The sequence below is a fragment of the Lagenorhynchus albirostris genome, chromosome 7 (genome assembly GCF_949774975.1).
Source record: "Lagenorhynchus albirostris chromosome 7, mLagAlb1.1, whole genome shotgun sequence".
Classification (NCBI taxonomy): domain Eukaryota; kingdom Metazoa; phylum Chordata; class Mammalia; order Artiodactyla; family Delphinidae; genus Lagenorhynchus; species Lagenorhynchus albirostris.
The window spans coordinates 39031523-39053135 of NC_083101.1; the positions used below are offsets into that span (position 1 = coordinate 39031523).

Genomic DNA, 21613 nt, shown 5'->3' on the forward strand with positions numbered 1-21613 from the left:
TTCAGTCAGTGCTCCTTGCTGGCAACTGGTTGTCAATCACAAGTCATTTGCTCCGCATTAATGAGCCTGGTGAACTGTTGGGTCCATCCCCTGCATGAGTTCATCCCCCCGCCCCCTCACTGCAGGATCCAGGACGGTTCTCATGTTTTCTGCCCTTCCAGACTAAGCGAAAGAAGTAGCTGAAATAAGCGACCGTCCTTGCTGATTTTATTCATATGTGAGTGCCTTGAGCGGATTCAAATCACTCATTTATCAATTTATGTTAATTGCTTGTGAGAAGATGCCCTGCTGGTCTTTATAGTTCCCTCAGACACTTTGTAATGATAATTAGACATGCTGCTGTACGGATTAAGAGTGCCATAGTGCAGTGATGGCCACAGACAATGGAACCAGTTAATCCATCAGGGTTTAAAATTACATCCCAACTGGAGATGGAGAAAAAACATAAGAGCCAAGGAGGATTAAAGAATGAGCCTCAGCTTGAAAACTCTCCTTTCATCAGTTTCTCAATTGCAGATCTGCAGTCGGGTTGCCTGTGGTAAGCTATTGGCAGTCAATTAGGTGAAATAAACTGGGAGGGTGACCTTCATTTCCTTTTAATAGCTTTTTCCTCCCTGAAATGGGGAGCTTCAGTGGATTTTCAGCTTAAATTTTATTCAAGCTGCTTTATTACACTTGACAGCTTAGCTCTGCATAAACAATTCTCCCCTCCTCTTCCCCACAGGTCTGGGCTCTGCATCTCTCCCCCTTAGTGTCACATTTTTGACTGTTACTTAGTGGGCTCTCTAATCACATTCAACAAAAAACACAATTACATCTGCATTTGTCTGCCGCCTTCTGTACGCTTTTCTTGTGTAATGAATTGCTTTATTTCAGAGATCAAATCAAATATTCACTGGTACTTTTGCATGTACCGTGTTTGATTAGCAAAGACTAATAGCAAATTGTACTTGTAGCTCGAGCACAGAAATTTTTAGCCCAGATGAATGAGGATGGAAAAGCCTGTTTTGATTAAAGGAAAACATATGCAAGGCAGTTCTCAAGTACCCAGTTACACTTTGTGGAACATGTTTGTTTTCTGATAGGCTCTGAATTTTTACGTATCATTTCTCAATGGTAAAACTTTGTACTCTTACATTCTCAAAGGCACTGCCCAATCCTGTCCATTAGAAAGGAGGAAATTGTGTTAACCAGATGTTTATAGGTAATACTCATTTTGAGTTGAATCAGAAAATAAAAATAGCAGGTTGTTCTGGGAGGGCAGATGAATCGCTAATTTTATGAATGGCTTTAGTCCAGGAAACATGTTGTTGAGATTATAAAGGCAGATTAGCTCCGATAGCTAGCAACAATAACCCAAATCAGTGAATTGGGCCCAGCACAAGACCTAACGCCAGTTGCAGGTCTTCAGCATACTGGCATGTGCGGCTTTTATAATTGTAATTTTTGGATCAGTATATTAATTTATGTCAGCAGGCTCTTTTAAAGTTTGTAGTGATCAATAATTATCCCGCACCATAAGTTTCATGCTGTGGCATATGCTTGATTTTTGCTTGAAAGGAATTGTGCGCGTCCTGGAAAATCGAAGTAGCATAAAATTGGGTTGACAATTCAGCAGACCTTTGCACCCCTTCATTGAACATGCAGTGTGTCAGCCTGTCTCCCCAGAGGGGAGGAGGCTCTGGGAGGCTGTCTGTTCCTACAAGCAGCAGCTGCGCGCAGGGTAAATGCAGCCCGGTTTGATAGCAGCTGTCAGTATTGTTCAGGGACCGACTTAGGGTAAAGAACACTGGGAGAGGCCATGCTCTTCGTCTGCATCGACTTTCAAGCTAAGAAAAGAAATAGTAATTTAACGGTTTAGACATCTATTACAAGTGTGAAAGATCATGAAAGAGTACCCTTTAAAATGCAAATGAGCTGAAACATTCTCATTCCCTTTAAGGTACAATCAAGGAGCTTACTGCTTGCTTGACAGGGCTACAGATATTTCTCTTTAGCAAACCTGGAAAAAGTTAAATCTTCTCAAGGACACCAGGCTTCTAGGTAAGCTCAGCTGTGTCCTGGGACCGTGGCTGCTCTTTTAGGAGGAAGAGAGAGGTTATGGTTTTTTCCGTTTTTGTAGCGTGAATTAATGGTGCCCATTTCTCACCAGCATAGAAAACTTAGTTCTCATATCTGACGGAAAATACTGAATTTTAAATCTTTTTCACCACAGCACCTGCCTTCAACCTATGTAGATTCCTGGTATTTAAGAAAGATAAGCTTCTTAGATATTTGATACTTGGAGAAACTATTGAGATATTTTTTGTTATACTTTTTTTTTTAACAGCTTGACTGATGGCATATCTGGTAATTGGCAGATTAATAACTGCAACCTTACTTTTTGAATTTTGCTTTTTATAAGCTCTTTTGTTATTAAACGTGTTACGTTCTTGTAACAGTAAAAATGCAGAGATCTTAATAGATACAGGGTTTGTTTGGTTTGGCACAAACTCCCTTGTACTTGAGAAAACAAGTTCATTGTGGGAAGGAAACTTATGTATTTGAACCTTGGTGGGTTTTTTTTTTCCCCAAACATCAGGATAGTCTCCACAATTTAATCAGCATTCCTCAAAGATTTTTTTTTTAGTTTGGAATGCTATTAAAAATGCTCAAACCGAAGGTTATTGACTGACGTAACATTTTATTTGTGGGATAGCTAATGGCTACCAGAAGGAAAGGAAAATTGACGGACGGGCTCTTCAGATCACTCCCCATTGTAGTATTTGGGGAGTTGGGAACTAAGAGCTCTCTTCTACCTGCTCTGATACTACAGAATTGATTTTAAGTTGAGATTGGGATTCCAAATAATTAGTGTTATCTTTTAATTGGGTTTATATCACGTATAATTAATATAAATCATATAAATATAGATATGGATATATACATACCTGTACACACACAGATTTTCTAAAAAATTGATGTGTAATTCACAGGTGAGATGCACACCTCCTGAGTGTACGGATTGATCACTGGCACATGCACACACCCTGTAGCCCACATTCCTCTCTGGGTGCAGATTGTTCCCACCTCCCCAGGAAGTCCCCTTGTGCTTCTTCTCAGCCAAGTTTTCCCACCCCCCTAAAGAAACATGGTTGCTTTTTTTTTTTTTTTTTTTTTTTTTGCGGTACACGGGCCTCTCACTGCTGTGGTCTCTCCCGTTGCGGAGCACAGGCTCCGGATGCGCAGGCTCAGCAGCCATGGCTCACGGGCCCAGCCATTCCGCGGCATGTGGGATCTTCCCGGACCGGGGCATGAACCCATGTCCCCTGCATCGGCAGGCGGACTCCCAGCCACTGCACCACCAGGGAAGCCCCATGGTTGCTTTTTGATTAAAAAGTAGAAGAGTAAAAGAATAATTAGCAGAGTGTGATTTTCTTTATTGAAACAGTTACATAGTTGTATATCTATTTCTAACCAAATACCTACTGCCTAACTTCTCAGTGTTTTATGCTCATCTTCCTAAGACCGTTTGTATTGTGTTAACCTGGACAAAGCCTGGGCCTAGGATGAGATGCACTTGGTTGGGACTTTGCACTGCCACTTTTTATTTTTATTTTAAAAAAAATGTTTATTTATTTTATTTTTGGCTGCATTGGGTCTTGGTTGTGGCACATGGGATCTTTCGTTGCGGGGCACGGGCTTCTCTCTAGTTGTGGCACGAGGGCTGTCTAGTTGTGGCCTGCGTGCTCAGTAGTTGTGGCACACGGGCTTAGTTGCCCTGCGGCATGTGGGATCTTAGTTCCCAGACCAGGGATTGGACCTGTGTCCCCTGCATTGGAAGGTGGATTCTTAACCACTGGACCACCAGGGAAGTCCCGGCACTGCCACTTCTTAGCTTTGTGACGTTGTACAGCCAGTTAACCTCTACCAGTGTCCTTCTACAGGACAATGGATAATACCATTTACCTTGCATGGCTTTTGTGGGGGGTAAGACCTTGGCTGGCAGCCTTCAACGAGCATGTGGTGCTGACACCCTGAACTGAGGTTCTGTCTGCCTGGTTTCTCTCAGCACCTGTAGCAGATCTCTGGGTCCAGTTGGCCAAGCTCCTGTGAAGGGGCGATTGCTCCTAGCAGCAGGTCACCTCCTCCTTTGTCTTTTCTGGTGGTTACATGGATGTTGGTGTTTGAGATTAGACCCAGCCAGATGCTCTGCTCCTGCCATTAAGTTGTCGTGCTTGAATGACTTTTAATAAGGACTCAGAAGTGCAAAAGCACTGCCATTTAACTTTTGACGAACAAACTTATTAAAGTTCAGAACCAGGGCGGAAAGCTAAGTTAGGGGAACAGATGGAGGGGTTTGAGAAGCAAAAATGTGAGGACAAGGCATCACTGGCTTGCTTACTCAACGTAGAGAGGAAAGGGCACCAGGCCTTTTGCTGGCCCTGGGAGGTGGCGGGGATCCTTGTGATAGAATTGGAAGGAGAGAAGAGTCAGAAGACATGGACAGATGAACAGTTCCCCTACCACAGAATGCCGGATTTCTGATAGCTGCCTTGATGCTGACTGTTGGATATAAGAAAATTTAAACAATTTCCCATAGCAGTGCTATGAACATCAGGGAACTCAGGGAAATTTGGGGTTAATGTAAGCAGCGTTGTTTGTCCTTTCTCATTTATTTGGATGTGATCTGACTTACTTTGCACGACTATAACTTCTGTCAAGGCCTATGGGGCTCAGGTTTGGGGCGCCAGTTCTTGGTCATGTGTGTATACTCCTGTTCCATAGGCAAATTTATAATTCTCTATACTTTAAAACAACTTAGTATGAAATAAAAGAAGTCTAGGGTGGTCTGTGGTGTCTGACTCTGTGTATTTGTGTAGGTGATGGCTGTGAATACAAACTCCTGATGTGTCTGCAGAAGAAGCCTTTCTGTCCTAGAGAGATTGAGTTGTAGACCTAAAGGACTCCCTATTGTTGCAGGAGATGACTGGTTTAAGGATTAGCAAAAATGTTGGATTATTTTTTTCCTCCGGTTGTAGCTGTCAGACATCTATAGGATTGTAGTGTGGGAAGTTTAAGAGGATGAGGTTAGCCTCTTATTCTTATGAGTATGCAGTTAATCCCTGGAAAGCCCATCAATAACCCAGCTGTAAGTTTCTTTATAAAACAAATTCACCCTGAGAGAATAATGCATAGCCTGCTACCAAAGGGAGTAAATAAAATGATGACAACAAACATGGATCTTCCAGCTCCTATTTAGTGACATACCTGCCACTTAAATTCCACCAGTCTAGCCCTTTTATTAATTTTCCAAAGAGATGGTGCAGTATCTCAGAGAAGTCTTTTATGCATCCTACCTCTCCTTTAGGTCGAGCTAGTTTTTTTTTTTTTTTTTTTTTTCACTGAGGGTACAACTAGGTATCTCTGACAAATGCAGAGCTTGGCTTCAGTGTCTGGGTTCTAGTGAATTGGGCAGTGTGCTTTTTATTTATCAGGAAACTTACTGAAGCATTGTCTACTTGTTCATTTCCCCATATATTTTCGTATGATTTTTATATGGATTTCTTAGAAGAAGGCATGATAACATTTTCCCTCTTTTCAGAGGAAGAAGAAAAATCTTCAGAAGAGAAAGTTGAGCATCTCATTTTAGAAATGAGATCTATGCAGTTTTTAAAAAATTGATAGATGACTTAACATACCATATCATTCACCCTTTTAAACACACACAGCTCAGTGGTTTTCAGTATATTCACAGACTTGCACAGCCATCACTACTATCTAATTCTTGAACATTTTCATCACTCCAAAAATAAACCCATATTCATTAGTAGTCAGGCCCCATGCCCCCTCCCCTCAACCCCCTGGCAACCACTAATCTTTCTATCTCTGTGGATTTGCCTGTTCTGAACATTTCATATAAATGGAATCATATGATATGTGGCCTTTTGTGTCTGGCTTATTTCACTTGCATAATGTTTTCAAGGTCTATAGATGTTGTAGCAAGTACTTCAGTCCTTTTTATTGATGAATGATAATCCATTGCATCAATATGCTGCATTTGTTTATCCAATCAATTGCTGGTCATTTAGGTTGTTTCCACCTCTTGACTGTTACGAATAATGCTGCTGTGAACATTTGTGTACAGATTGTGGACATGTGGACATGTTTTCTTTTATCTGGTGTTTATATCTAGGAATGGAACTCTGGGTCATATGGTAACTCCATTTAGCTTAAACAGCCAAGTGGCTGTACCATTTTACATTCTCCCTAGCAGTGGATGAGAATTCCAGTTTCTCTGCTTCTTCCCCAACACTTGTTATTGTCCATTGTTGTGATTCTAGCCCTCCTGGTGGGTGTGACACGCTGTCTCACTTGTGGTTTTGATTTGCATTTCTCTGATGGCTGATGATGCGAGCATCTTTTCACTGAAACCTTATATGGTTTTAGAAATGGATCTACCTAAGTAAACATGGCTTTTAAAAAACTTATTCTAGTTTAGGTCTTTTAAGTCACGACGGAAACAGACACCCAGGGCAGGTAGGATGAATAAGTCGGGGGGTGATGCAGAATGAGTTGGCCTGTGCGGATTAGCTGAAATGCAGAAGCAGTGGAGACGAGTTTAGATGCTTTTCAGAATTTTAGGCCTTCATCCTGGTGCCTGCCTATGTACGGGCCATCAGTGTTGCTTCTGCATCTCATTTTCTGTGGGCTCCTGCATCGAGATGGAGCCTCTCAATGGATTTATGTATTTATTTATTTTATTGTCTTCAAGTGGCTTGCGAATTCTTGGCCCCAGCAAGCAGTTTCTGCCTGTTTATCACCCTTGTCCCCTTCACGCGAGAGGCCATCCACATATTGGGAGGTTTTCAGATAACTCCTGTAGTAGTGTCCTTGATGTTTCTCCTGCCACATAGCTCTTCCCCACTTTTCCCACTTGTTTATCATAGCATACCAATTTTCTTTTTCTGCACTCTCCCAAGATAAGAACTGAGTGTTTTAAAGAACAGAGAAATAGAAGAAAATCAAGGATGACTTGGAGAGAACTGTCAATAAATGCTACTTTTCACTCCCCCCCCTTTAAAAGTGTTTAAATACCAAGTGCTATAAATGCCACTTACTGTCACGCTTTTAGCATTAAAGATGCTATTTTGGGGCATGGTTTTAGTTCTGGTTGGGTTCAGTTTGTGATCTGTGTGACATAGTTTTCCCAAAGGTTATAAAGTGGGTTAAATTTCAGAAATTCAGTGGTTGGTGATAAGGAACTTATTAGCATCTAGTGGGAATGAGAGGGACGTTGGCCTTCGTTTTTATTCTGGTGTCCTTTCCACTTGTATAGGCAGCTCTGTGGTGATAAACCCTGTGCCACACCTGTTTTAGAAACAAAAATGTAGAAACCACTGCACAGTTATATTAAGGCTCTGAATGTAAATGGCAAAGTCAATTTCATATAGCAACATAGTTGACCCAGTCTGCACTGGGTAAAATGTGAATTAAAATTCTAAATGTGTGGCTGTTGTTTGACATGGATGAGGTTATTTTATTCCTTGCGGGTTTTCAGTATCACTAACTCAGTGTTTGGTGTTTGTTTTACTTGTCTCCTTCCCAGCCTATTCAAATTGTTTGGGTTAAGAACAAGTACAGTTATCTCCTTATGCCCCAAACTAAACCTTTCCCTAATCACCTTTGAGGCACCAGAACAGTATGTAAAAGTTCCCATTTAGCTCTTTTCCCAAATTGTTTTGTAAAATGTGAAGTTTCTGTTTGTTTGTTTTGTTTTGAATTGTTAGTGGAGTCAGCATTAAGAAGCAGAGGCTCATTTTTTTGAGCTGTGACAGGGTACTCAATGGGGAACGGACAGTGAAAAGTTAGTATTTTAAAGTACTTCTGGTTTTTAAGCAACAATTTGGCAAGTCCTTCGGCATATAAGAACATGGTTTCTAATGTAATGGGACAGAATTCCAGCTTAGATTGAGACCAGAATTTCTCACCCTCAGCACTGTTGACATTTTGGGCTCGTGAATTCTCTGTGCTGGGGGCTGTCCGGTGCATTGTAGGACGTTTAACAGCATCCCCAGCCTCTACCTACTAGATGCCAGCAACACTTCTACTCGTCTTTCCCTCCCAGTTGTGACAACCACAAATGTCTCTAGATGTTGCCAAATGTCCCTGGGGTGGGGAAAGTGGTGTTGAAATTGTTTAAGAGCTACCAGTCTAGATTGATACATATTGCCCCAAACCACCATTGTTCATCAGAAATGCCTTTTCTGATAGCTTTATAAACTGTGTTGCTTATGTGTTCTGTGGTGTATAAATCTATAAGCATTAACTTAAAAAAATGTTTACTAATTAGTTCAAGCTAATGAATGGGTAGAAGGTTGAATTTTCCCAGCCAGCCTTGCTGTCACGGTGAGAAACAGTTTCCCCGATGATTTGGGTAGGTTTGGGTCTATGGAGGACTGATTCATGTAAATTCCCCTAATTGACGGAGCCATTGGATTTTTTGATGTGTTGCTGGCTGTATAGCAATGTCAGGATCTCTTTTCTTGTAGCATATATTTTTAAGTAACATTCATGTTTCTTCCTTTTGGTGAAGGTGATGAGTACTAGTCTGTCCCAGGTAAGCCGTGTTGAGAAAAAAATGTTCTTTAGGACACATGGGGCAAGTGGGCTGCCCTTTGGGAGTCAGTTGTTTCAATCTCCTGGATGTGGGCCCTCTGTTCATTTCAATAAATATCTTAGAAATAACACTTATTACTTATTAAGCATCTTCTTCTGAGAGAAGCCAGAACTGTCTCTGTTTCAGCTTGATTCTTCTTTATCGGCTTCCTTGGAAGAGAGCTAGAGCAAAAGATACTTTCCTTTTTCAGATGTAGGGTATTGGAAAGTGGGGACTGGAGGGATGGCACTCGTGAGTCATAAATCTAAGAACAAATTCCCATCTGTCACTGCTGATGAGGCTGCATCGTGAAGATGGTTTTATTTCCGGGTAAATGCCCAATAGTCAATGTGGATTGTCTCTGGGTGTGCAGTATTGCATACCCTCAAGAGTATCTCCTTACCTGGGAAGGGAGAAACGTGAGGTCCTCAGTGGAGAAAGAGATTGCCCTCTTCCTTCCCCTTGCTTGGGAACACTAGGTCTGCAACTGATCCCTTGTGAACAGGACTGGGCTGCTGGGGTCACAGGAAAAATGCTGTTCTGGGGACTAAAAGCTTTGCAATCATTGTTCTGGCTATGAGCCCCACGGCAAGCCACTCTTTCATCTGTGAAATGGGAACCATTATGCCCGCCCACCCTTCCTCCCTCTGGTGTATTCCGAGCTGAGGCCAGATAAGGAAGCTGGAAATATTATCTAGGGGCACTGCGTGGTAGGATAAAGGAGAATGTGAGGCAGCAGTATCCACGTTTCTTGGGTCCTCAGCATCTTCAATAGCTGTGATTCATCCTGTCGCTACCTACTTAGTACTCCTTTCATTTTGTGATAGGATTTATGCTTTTTAAAAAAAAAAGGAGGAAGAAGGAGCTTTCAAGATCGCCAAGCTAAGGATGGAAGAACCTAATTGCCTCTAATAATGGGCAGTGAGCTCTCTCTTCAAGGGGCCTGGAAAGCTAGAGCAGGCTAGAGGTGGGACTTACTCATGGCCAATTAGGCTGTTGGATAGCCCTGTTGAGAGCTAGTTGCCTGAAGGTTGAGTTTAACTTTGCAGGTCTGTTTCACAGCTGTGGCAAAGCCCCTTTATTTTATAAGCTTAGTCTTTCTTTTCAATAGTACATCAGAGAATGCTTTCCAGTTCATCTTTCCAAAAACCAACTTGGGCTTGGCAGAAAATCTGCTTCCTTCTAGCATATCCAAATATCACCTGAGACTGCCTTTGCTCTAACGTAAAATCACGCGTCTGGAGTTGTGTTTTGGTGTCTCCGTTTGTGGGGGAATGTTAGAGGGGGACTGGGGGTGGGGTGCAGGGAAGGGTGATAGGGTTGGTATCCTCCACCCTATAGTTAAATTCCTTCCCCTCTGCTTAGCCTCTCTCGTCTTCTTTAATCAGTGCCGTGCTTAATTACCCCACCGCACCCGCTTGTGTATGCATCACTGCCTTTCCCCCCAAGAAGCCGGACATTGCTTTCACTCTGAGTAATGATAGTAATCGCTGGTAGGGCAGACCTGTTCCTCATCTTTCTCCGAGCACATTTCTTATGGCAGGTGTCTAGTTCCTAATTAAGTGCTAATGAGCATGCCTAGTGGACCGTGATGCTGCTGCCAGCTCCTTCAGTTTTATGTCCTGCTACTGCCAAGCTCTTAAAAGGTGACGGAGCAAGAATTAGTGTCTTTGGGATGACAGGAAGGTGATTTTATGCATAAAGAAGTTGTTATTATGATCTCAAATGGTGAATGAGTAGTTTATAAATACTTTCCAAGAATACTATTAATGCTGCCTGCTCTGACCTCACCCCTTTTCCAGTTTCCCTCGCATTAGAACTGTGCTCTCTTTGGAAGGAGTGGAGGTTTAAAGAGAAGGTTGGCGCCTAAAGATTTTTTAAAAGGTACTAGGAGTGGTTGAAAATTTACTGTAAAATGACTATAGATGCTGACTTCTGCCTTTTAGATGCTGCTTTCTTTTGCTCTTGAGTGCCGGAAGCATAATGTTTAGGATTCAGTCAAAGATCAGTGGTCAGGGTGGAAATTGCTGAAGATCTGGTGTGAAGATCTAATATATTCAGTACGTGCAAGGGTGTAATAAATAAAACGAGTAATTGAGTCCCAGGGAAGTGAGCACAAATCAGAATCTTAAGAATTTCCTAACATTACACCTTAGAAATTGAGCTTTAATCGTTTTAACTGTCTCATCAAAAACGAGTTTTATGTTGGACAGCTGAAATGTGGCCAGATTTATGGTGCAAGGGCCATTGCTTGGATACTTTTTCGTTTCCTGCAACGAATCTTAAATATAATATATGAGAGCAGTGATACTCTAATGTGAACAGGTTTCTAACTTCTGGAATGGGTTAAGTGATAGAGGCGAAGGCATTTGGGAATGGGGACTTGGTCATCATGGTTGGAATTCCCACACAGCTGGTGGGAGTGCCTTCCTCAGCAAGGTTCTTGGCCTGAGTCTTGGTGTTTTCCTCTGTGACACGGGAGGGGGATGGGTTTGGGGCATGGGGCCCAGGAGAAAGGAAGGGATAAACAAAGTTTTGTCTCTAAGGTTCCTTCCATTTGTCACATGCGTGGCTCCCTGAGGGCTCCCTCTGTATGTGGTGGTACCATGACTAGAGCATAGCCATGAGGGTCCTTCCTACGTTGACTTCACTTCCCTGCCACCTGGTGGGAGAAACTCAATGCCTTGAGCCCCATCTGTGAAATGGGAATATCAATACTTCCTCCATTCTGTGAGGGCTTGATGAGCTAAGGGCACACAAGTACATGAGAGATGCTAGTTCTTCCTGCTTTCTAAGTTCTGTTAACTAAAGATAATGTTTGGTTTTGTCTCATCCTAACGTTGTGGTAAGTTAACGCAAGAATGCTGGGGTGCAATGGAGTCACCTAGTAACTGGTGACTAGTTGAGAATATAGTTTCTGTATATTAGGATGCATATCTGCACCTCCCCTATTTTAACCTTTCTGAAGTCAGAATGAGTCTGAAATCTGTGGCACCTTAGATTCAATGATGCACTGGATTTCATCCTTGGAGGCGCTTAGAGATGGAACTAACCACCGTGTGAGGGCTTACTAACTTATCCAAGGTTGCTAATAATCAGTAGCTACTCTTTCAGGGGGTGAGTCAGGCCAGAAAGTGACAGTGTCGATCTGAGGATTATGTTTTGGGAAGATTATATGATATCAGGTAACTGAGCAGATGAAAGCTTTTGATGGACTGAAAGTGCTAACCACATTTTTTTCTCTTTCCTCCCTGTCTCCTTGCTCCCTTCCTCTGTGTGTGTGTGTGTGTGTGTGTGTGTGTGTGTGTGTGTGTGTGTGTGTGTGTGTGTGTGTGTAACCTCCTGTTGTGTCTCCTCCATCCTCTCCTGTCACGTCTGCTGTCTCCCTGGTTGCCGCCACCACTGCCACCACCCCCCTCTCTCTCCCTCCTCCTCTTCCTCTCTCACCACCACCACCAACAGCAGCAGCAGTTGCAAGCTCAGCATCTTTCTCACGGCCACGGACCTCCAGTGCCCCTCACCCCTCACCCTTCGGGACTTCAGCCTCCTGGAATCCCGCCCCTCGGCGGCAGTGCCGGCCTCCTGGCGCTGTCTAGTGCTCTGAGTGGCCAGTCTCACTTGGCAATTAAAGATGACAAGAAGCACCACGATGCAGAGCACCACAGAGGTGAGAGGCCGGGCAAGCCAGATTAGGACCTTGCCCTAACACTCTTACAGTGCTGCAAAGTTTGTGCACCGCTAAAGAGAGCCCCAACCCATTCAGAGAGCAAACAATGAGCTAAGAGGAACTGTCTGTCGCACAGCTTGGCCACTGAAACACAGTTCACCCTGGAGGTTTTCAGGGTTTAACGTGGGCATCTGTAGATTTCTCCATCTCTTTAGATGGCAGGCATCTTGACATCTTGGCAACTGCCTCATTAATGCCAGTGGCCTGTACCATATTATGGAAAACTGTTAACTGCTTAATTGGGTAATTTTCAAAGAAAGTAATGTTGTTAAATGGGGCGAAATAAGAAGTTAAATTTGAAAGTGAATGTGTTCAAATGAAAGGTTTGATAATTGCATCTGTTACTACTTAGTTTCATAGGCTTTAATTCTAGTATGCATTAAATATTGGGCAAAATTGCACTTGACTAATTTTTGAAAAAAAGTAATTTATTCTGTCAAGAAATTTAAAAAAAATAGGCTTTTGTGTATGGTTAAACTGTAAATCTTATGTTTACAAAATACTGTAATTTTCAGGAAATCACTGTATTAGGAATGTGCAATGACTTATATAAATAAAAGCCATTTTAAAACTGTTTGGGGCTTGTGTTCTAATTATTCCCCCCTTTTTTTTATTTCTGTTCTTGCCTCTGTGTCTGAACGGGCATGTCTGTGCGTTTCTTGGTAACCTCGGGAGCAGACAGAGAACCGGGCACAGTAAGTACCCTGACGCCTGCTGCACATAAACGCGTTCTCCCCCCCTGCAGTGCACCCTCAGCCGCCTTTCTTTAAACACACAGGCACAGACACGTATATTCTACTCTCTCTCAGCGACCTGTTGTTTTTCTTTTTCTTTCTTTTTTAAAAAAATATGACTGTTTTCCCCCACCCTTTGTCTTTTATATAAAACTTCCATCAGGTGAGAGGGAGGCAAAGCTGTTTGCTATGATTACTCACTTGAAAATACACTTTGATCCCTATGTGCCCCAGACCCATTTAAAAAATGTTTATCATTGCACTTCGAGTCCAGGTTTACCTGTAGTTTGAGAGTATTCATTTTTATCTTAAGTCAGTTCTGCAGGCAAGAGGTCACAATCCATATGTGAAATTAGTTAGTATTGTGTTATTTCTACCTAAACCATTCATTATTCTCTGCAAATGCATCTTAGTTTCTAGGTTTCCATATCTAGTTTTCTTTTCATAATTGTCCTTGGAGTGTGAACTTGAACTTAACTTTATTTTAGTCCAAAGAACTGAGTGTCTGAGTAAGCTCTCAAAACCAAGGAAATTCAGTGCACGGGGCTCTGTGCTTATCGAGTTCATTTTTTTCCCACCAGCCTAAATCTTACTCATTTTACATAAAGCACGTTTGATCTGTACACATATCTGCCGGTTACTTGTGGGGAGGCCTGTCTCTAAAATGCGTCTCTTACATGTTGTGGAACAAACAGAATGAGAAATTGGCCCCTTTTCAGCTCAGATAGCTTCCAGTTTTTGCCCCCTTCCTTCCTTCCTTCTTTCTGAACATGGCAGTATTTTGATCATCTTCAATCTAAATATTGTTAAAAAATAGGATACTGAACTTTTAAATCACTCTGATACTTTCTTATGTTTGGGGGGATGATGTGTAAACTTTTTCAGTTTGAAAAGTTTAGGCACCCCTCCACACACACCTTCTGTGTAGAACGGTAGCTATTTTTAAAATTCTCTTTGGGACAGAGCTTTGTTTTACTTCATGTGTCAGGATGTATTGGTGGAATGGATAATGGTGAAAGGACGAGGTAGGTAGTTGTGAAATTCTTGTCCTGTAAGTTTTCTTTGGAAAATGTTGGGAGGAGAAAAGAGGGGAGAAAAAAATTAGATCTAGGGAATAAAATTACCTACTCCGAAAGTATGGACCTAAGTAAACTGATTTATGGAGGTGACCTTTCTATTTTGCTGTTTCAGTGTCCCTGTAGATTGTCATCTTTTCTGCCATGTTCATTCAATAGAGTATCAAATTAAAAACCCTAATCCTGGGCCAGAGAATAGAGATGGCAGAAGATGATGCTGGGAATGCCCACATGCATTAGTCTGCTGCATGTTTTAATCCATTGAATTTATTCTAGGTTTGAGACTTCATTTCAACTTTATGTTATCAGTACTACTGTTCCACCTTAAGTCACGGTATATTTATTGAATGCTTACTATATGTAAGGTAATATAGGAAATATATCTGTAGTGAGGGATGTGTAGGGATATGTAGGTACGTGTATCACAAGCCCTTTCTCAAAGAACCAAGGAAAAGCAACAAAAATACTAGAAGATACAAGGCTGCAGAAAGTTTTAGCAAGAGTTCTAGACAGTTGTGGAAGGGATACCATGGTGTATGCCTCTCTGAAATGCCAGTGGCAGGAAAGAGTAGAATTTGCACACTTAAGCTCGTAGAGGCATTTTTCCATAACTCGGTATGACTGTATTTCTGAGTATGTCTAATAATCTGTGTGTAATTTTGGCTGGAAGATGTAATCAAGAACTTGACTGGGGAAGTGAGGGTGAGGTGGACGAAGGTTAATGAGTTGTACCCTTAAAGAAGTACTAAATCGTTCTTGAATTTCAGGCAGCTGTGGATTGTTTTCAAGTCTAGTTAGTTTAGTTTGTAAGTCCGTGTTGAGTTAGCAATCTGAACTTTTAAGTCCAAATGTGGTAGATATATTGCATAAACCAATCTATAAAATAATACAAAATACATGGTTACTTAATGTGTTATTTGCATGTCTCCTTTTTCACACCAAATTTTTGTCAAGTCTTAATAATAATTTCAAAGAGTATTTCCAGAATAAGTATATATGCTGAGTTTCCTGTGTAATTATTACAGAAAACTCATGGTAATGATAATATAAAATGGAGAAACGACACTAATTTTTAATCTAAAAATTTAATTCAGTCTGTAGAGAGGAATTAAATTGTTCACTGTCCGTATAAGTGGGATTTTGCTGCAGTTACATAAAATTAACTAGCTCTCTTCAAACTTTGTGTAAAATTAAATATGAGACTCAGTGGGTAATGAGATGATGTGTACTCTTAGCTCCTAAAATATTATAGTACTTATCTGTTTAATAAAGTGGTTTGAATTATGAAGTTGAATTTTACTTGGCAGATAAAGTCAGTTCATTGCTCTGTACTGCTGTTTTGTTTGTTCACTCATCGAGGGGTTAAGAGCAGTGGCCATAGGGCAGCGATTTTCAAACCTTATGGTCTCAGAATCTTTTACCCTTAAAGTAACTGATGACCCCAGAGAACTTTTGTTTATGTGTGTCATATATTTTGAAAATTTTCTGGGTGAGAAATAAAACATTTTAAAATCACTTAAACAGATAAAGAGCTACTTGTGTTAGCATAAATAACATTTTTAATGAAAAATAACTATTTCCCAAAATAAAAAATTGGAGTGGGAAGAGTAGTTTAGTTTTTTTTGCACAATTTGCAGATGTCTTTAATGCCTGGCCTAAAAGAGGGCAGTTGAATTCTCCTCGGCTTCTGCATTCTCTTTGTTGCCATACATTGTTTCGGTTTAAGTATTGGAAGAAATGTGCCCACAGAGAGACACCCTCAGGGTCCTTGGACCAAACTCTGAGAACCTCTGCCATAAAGAAGACCAAGGAGTTCTAAAAAATTCTAGGCTGGCATATAGTCTTGTTTTTTTTTCCTGCCCTTCTTTCTATGTTGAACAAACATTTTTTATATCAAGTGCAAAAAGCAGGGACTTATGTCGGAGGGAATGTGAGTGTGTGTGGATTGTTATCTGTGAGTCTAAAACTGGTTCATAGATAGTTTATGTTTATTTTTAGTGACAGATTATTCCATTTGCTGGTTTAAGGTTTTATGGTAGGAAAACAAATGAACCTTAATGTAACCTGTTTAATGTAAAACCCAGGAAATAAAGGTGCTAAGAACAGAGAGAAAATACGGACACTATTTTTAAGTTTCTTGTTTCTGAAAGGGATGAATGATAAAGCTAGTAACTTTTGAGAGGTGTATTTTGCTGTTTGGCTGTTTTCTAATTCGCAAACCTTTTTTTTTTTTAACATAAGCCTATTTACCAGAGTGCTACTACTGAGCAAAAAAATGACCTAACAGAAGCCTTTATTTCTTCAGGAGTAGTAAGAACTTTAGATATCCCAATTAATTTAAAGATGAATTGCACTAAATTTTGGCTGAAGGGAATGCACTTTAAATACGTCTACTTGAAAGACCTGGAGTTAGAGAATTGACAAGGAGTTGTATGGGTTTTAAGAAAAATGGTAGAATGGATGTTTAAATACTCATTCATTTAGCATATTTATTGACCACTTACTATGTGCCAGGCACTCGCTGAGGCACTGCGTATACTTGCTGCCATTTTGCAGTGATAGCTTTTAATGTCAAAGTCAAATTATGTGTTGAACGAAAAGCACTGAAATATCTAACTCATGTGATCGCTATTTGGAACATTTGGAAGAGGGAGGAGACTTGAGGGGGCTATGTGGGAGAGACTCAGGACAGGGACGATCTGTAGACCTAAGGCGGGTTCCTAGTGGACTTCAGAAGGTCCTGGGACCCCTCTAAAATTGTATGCAGAGTGGGTCAGTGCTCTTACATAGTGCTGAGGAGAGATCATAACATTCATTAAATTCTCCAAAGGGGTTCCTGGCCCAGAAAAGTCTAAGCACTTTTCATCTACTTCAGAGGTCAAAATGGTGCGTCACCATCATTTTTTCAATAAGACACCAAAGTAAGGAGGTTGGGTGTCTTTGGTCATATAGTTAAATAACAGAGGTGGAGATTTAGATCATGTCTTTCTGAGGGACCCTGTTGCCATTCCTATAACATTTCTAAAATTATGTTCACATTTAGAACTTATTTAAAAGTAGTTATGACAGCCATCACTTTATTTAATGTAAGGGGGTGTCTTTATCTTTTTCTTCTCTAGCTGTTGTACTTCACTAGTTTATTGGCAGAGGTAGGATCAGATCCTAGTTACGGACCACCCATCACTTCACTTTTTTCTAAGACGACACTCAGCAATATAGAGAGCAAGGAGGAAATAATCTGTGAGGCTTGCTTTGGGGAATACTTCACTCTTGGCCTGTTTCTGAAATTTTATTTTTTTGAATGTCACAGCGTCTCCCAGTGGCTCTTCAGGACTGCGGCACTGTGGGTGTGGGGGGAAAGGGGACAGTGATAGAAAGAACGTGGGTTTTGGACAAAGGCAGACCCCAGTGGAGTTCTGGCTGCACAGGCAAGATTTCTCATCCTTCTATAAAGTGGTGATGGTGGCTGTCTGCAGGGTGAGGGTTTAGGGACCGCAAATGGGAAGTCGTCAGACATACCGTAGCAAGCCTTTAGGAAAGTCCTCCCTGACTCTACCTGCAGGGTAGCCAGACAACAGTAAATGCGTCGTTAGTCACCGTCAACGTAGTTACTTGTGGTTTCCTTTTTAAAAAATGTGTGTGGCTGTTGTGGAGGTGAGGGCTCACATGACCGGTGACCATTCCTAATGATTCTTAGTGTGTCAGCATCACAAAACCCATCCCAGCCTCTTAGGAACCTGATCAGTCTCACGGTGCTCGAATTCATCAAAGGTAAACAGGGACCAGGAGGAGGTGTTTTCGCCTAAATGTTGTTGACCTGACTCATGTCAAGGAATTGCCTGGAGATAAAGGATAAAACGGAAATGAATCACCTGAAATCTCAATATTAAGGCGCAGCGGAAAACATTAAGTTTTCTTAAGCGGTTGCCTCAGTAGATTTTTCTTTTGGCAGAATTTAAAACTCTGTGCTTAAAAACATAGATCTTCTGGGAAAACCAGCATCACTGCCACGAGAAGGGTGACCCCCTGAAGGAAGGAAAGCACTGGCAGCTTCTTGCTTGTCGGGAGTGGCGTGTTCCTGTGCCAGGTGAGGTGTCTGCTCGCTGTGGGGCCGGAGCTTGCCAGGCGGATGTCAGGACGTGTGCGTGACCAGAGGATGTTCAGGTCTTACCTCCCTGAGATCTCAGTGAGGATAGGGCATCTTTAAACAAACAGAAAGCAGGTAGAGGCTATTTTCTCCCTCCACAAACTTTTTTAGGCTTCATTTTGTGTTCTGTAATTAGAAACCTTAATGCCCACCCTTTGGAGCAGATTTTGTAAACTTTTATTTTCCTTTTGGCCTGATCATCATCTTCAGTATTCCCTCTAGAACACAGTAAGCAATAAACTTTGTGTCTCGGTCTTTCTGATGAGGAGAGATGGGTTAAGTGGCGTCCGATATCCAGATACCACAGTCAAGTCCTGACCCAGTGCTTTCTAGTTTCAGGACCTTTTCTTGCAGCAGAAGCATCTCATCAGGGGCTGGAGAATGAGGAGCACTTCGAAAACATGCTTCTAGAAGAGGTTTGAAATACAAATTTGATTTTGGCTGTGACCACGGTCCTGATTAGGGGAATGAAGGTGTTACGAGGTCATTTAAAGATTATTTTTAAAGTTATATTTGTTATGAGCTCCAGAGTTTTTTTATTGGTTTTATTTTGTTTTACCTGGAGAAGGAGGGTGGAAGGGCAAGCTGTGGATGTAGAGAGTTGATGCCGAAGGCATTTTGTGGTTTAGTACTTCTTCCAGCCCAAATACTCACTGGGTGTGTATGTCTGGCTCCGTTTTATTCCGAGTATCCTCCTGTGTCACCCGTCTGCGCCCGACAGTGCCAAGTTCTTAGATCGAGGTGCAAGAACACCCTGTTTTTTTGTTTTTTTCACATATTTTGCCTTTAAACAATATGAAAAATAGACATGTACCCTTTAGGCCTGCTTCACAGCCAGTCTTCCAAGATGTGATTTCCACATTTCCACATGTCTCCACTTGCTTCCACTCTTCACTGTTGACAAGTGGGGATCGTTAATCTCACAGGTTAAAAATGCATTTGTCACACAGAATACTTGAATGACCAACTGGACTGCAGCACGAAGTACCACACAGGGTGATGGCTTAATTGGTACCAGGTGTGGATGAGAAGGCGCAGAGATGTGATGGGGTGCGTCCTTACCTCATTGTTTTAATGTTCACCGAGAAGTTAATTGTCAGTGTAGAGTGTGCTAGCAAATTAGGTTCCCACTGCCTTAGTGTAACTGAGGATAAATGAGGTGTCATGAGTTTCCAATCTGTACCTCTGACACAGACACTTTTCCTGTGAGGAGGACACCGTTCCCAAGGGGAATTAGCATGGCAGCTAAAGAAATCCATTTGAATAATGTGTATTATTTTCACATTAGGGAAACCTGTCTCGCTTTTGCTGTCTCCATGAACGGGTTTTCCTTTCACATTTGCTGCTGGTGGCTTCAAGGTTTAGACTTGGTTGGCAGAAGAATTGCTTTGAGGTCTCAGGATAGATGAAGGGTACATGAATACTCTTATAAAGGGTTTTGGCCACACTGACAATGTAAACATGCTTTCTTTTATATATTCTGGAGTTTACCTTCCAAGATACCTCTGTATACATGAACAACCATTCCTGTTAAATTGCCAAAGAAAAGTAAAATTCTTGGAACAAGACTTTAAAGACTATTTTTTATTCATATTAAAGCAGCTGAGTCTCTTTACCTTGGTCTTGAGGGGGTGGGTGTTCAGAGCATGAAATAGAAACATGATTGTCTAGAATGGTCAGAACAAAGGTGGTACAGGGTCCAACTCTTGACATTTTCTTCCGATTCGACTGAATGCTCTTTGAAGTTCAAAAGACTCTTCTGCTTACATGGTAAGTTCTTATATGAAGGTATGGTTCAGTACTTGTGTGTTTGCATGTTTATTTTTACTTTAAGAGAATACACTGTCCAGTTCTACCCACTGGGTTCACATTGCCACCAACTCTCTAGTTAACATGTGCCCACTCAGCAGGGAACGGTTCTGGTGTGTGTTTTTATAAAACATGGTTCACCTATTTGGGAAATGGTGCTCTGGATCTGACCACTCAAGGAGTGCACACCAGTTGTAATATTGGAAGACCTCCTACTTTTTCTTTTCTCTTCTGAGCAGCTTTTCTGCTCACTCTTGTACCTGTTCTTTTTTTTTAATATATAAATTTATTTATTTATTTTTGGCTGTGTTGGGTCCCCGCCTCTGTGCGAGGGCTCCCCCCAGCTGCGGCGAGCGGGGGCCACCCCCCATCGCAGTGCGCGGGCCCCTCACCATCGTGGCCCCTCCTTCCACGGAGCACAGGCTCCAGACACGCAGGCCCAGCAGCTGCGGCCCACGGGCCCAGCCGCTCTGCGGCATGTGGGACCCCCCCAGACCAGGGCCCGAACCCGCGTCCCCCGCATTGGCAGGCAGACTCTCAACCACTGCGCCACCAGGGAAGCCCTTGTACCTGTTCTTAACCATCACATCACTGTTAGTGCAGGAAGTGACCCTCAGGAAGCACAGGGTAACTACAGTGAACGATTTGTCTGTTGTCAGTGCAGTTGCCCACTGAGGTTTTAGGTTCTCAGATATTTCAGATTTTAAGAGGGATGGGTCCCTTCTTGTGGTTCATAACGTTTTCTCTGTTCTTACACCTCATCAAGTCATTTCATGTGTAGTCTCATATATATAAATGGAGAGAAAAGCATGCCTGTTGGGCTAACAGGTCTTTTGGACACTCTGTCTCTGGTACTGAACATTTCAGAGGGCTCTTGTTTTCTTCAGAGACTTGTCTGGTCTGCCTCTCCCCTTATCGTTTTACTTGGCTCTATTCCCGTCAACGTGTGCAACTTGTTAGGTGCAGAAAATCATCATGGTTTTCAAATTTTAGCTTGTTTTGAAGACATAATGGGCTTTTAGATCTTGATATGCTCAGATTTGTAATATCCCCCATGGGCTGTATAAGACTTGTACTTTGAGTTCTTGTAGAAGACATAAGGTAAATAAGATGATTTTGTTTGGTTCTTAAGAAAATTTTTAAACAAAGGAAAACTTCTATACAGTCTGGAAATCCCAGTTCTCAGAACATTTGTAGAAGTCTGCCCAATAGTTACAGCGTTTGAAAAAGTCTGGGAGATGATTAACTTTTACCAGCTGCAAGGTGAAATAAAACATCAAGTTTCTTGGCTAGAATTAGAATATAGCAGTCAGTGTGGTAACACTAATTCTCATGTTGATTAAAAAACTCTGGCAAATAAAAATTTGAAAGGGGAATTTTACTTGATGAACGCTGTTTGGTCGATACATATCTTTCAAGATATGGACTCTGGGAAGAGAAGGCTGCAGCAGCAAATAGGTCTGTGGAACCACTATTCTTGGT

At 41.7% G+C, this 21613-nt stretch overlaps 1 protein-coding gene across 4 annotated transcripts in view; it reads left to right on the plus strand.

Annotated features, from left to right (window-relative positions):
• The window catches only part of LOC132523570 (transducin-like enhancer protein 1), an 89220-nt gene that overhangs the window by 31692 nt on the left and 35915 nt on the right, over window positions 1–21613 (plus strand). For 2 of the 4 annotated variants that reach the window (XM_060154943.1, XM_060154944.1), the window contains exons 7-8: window positions 12101–12305; window positions 13044–13060. In XM_060154943.1, coding sequence (XP_060010926.1) covers window positions 12101–12305; window positions 13044–13060 — 222 coding nt within the window. Of the gene's footprint in view, window positions 1–12100; window positions 12306–13043; window positions 13061–18026; window positions 18263–18655; window positions 18739–21613 lie in introns of those variants that run through there. The other 2 variants (XM_060154942.1, XM_060154945.1) reach the window with 2 other exon arrangements.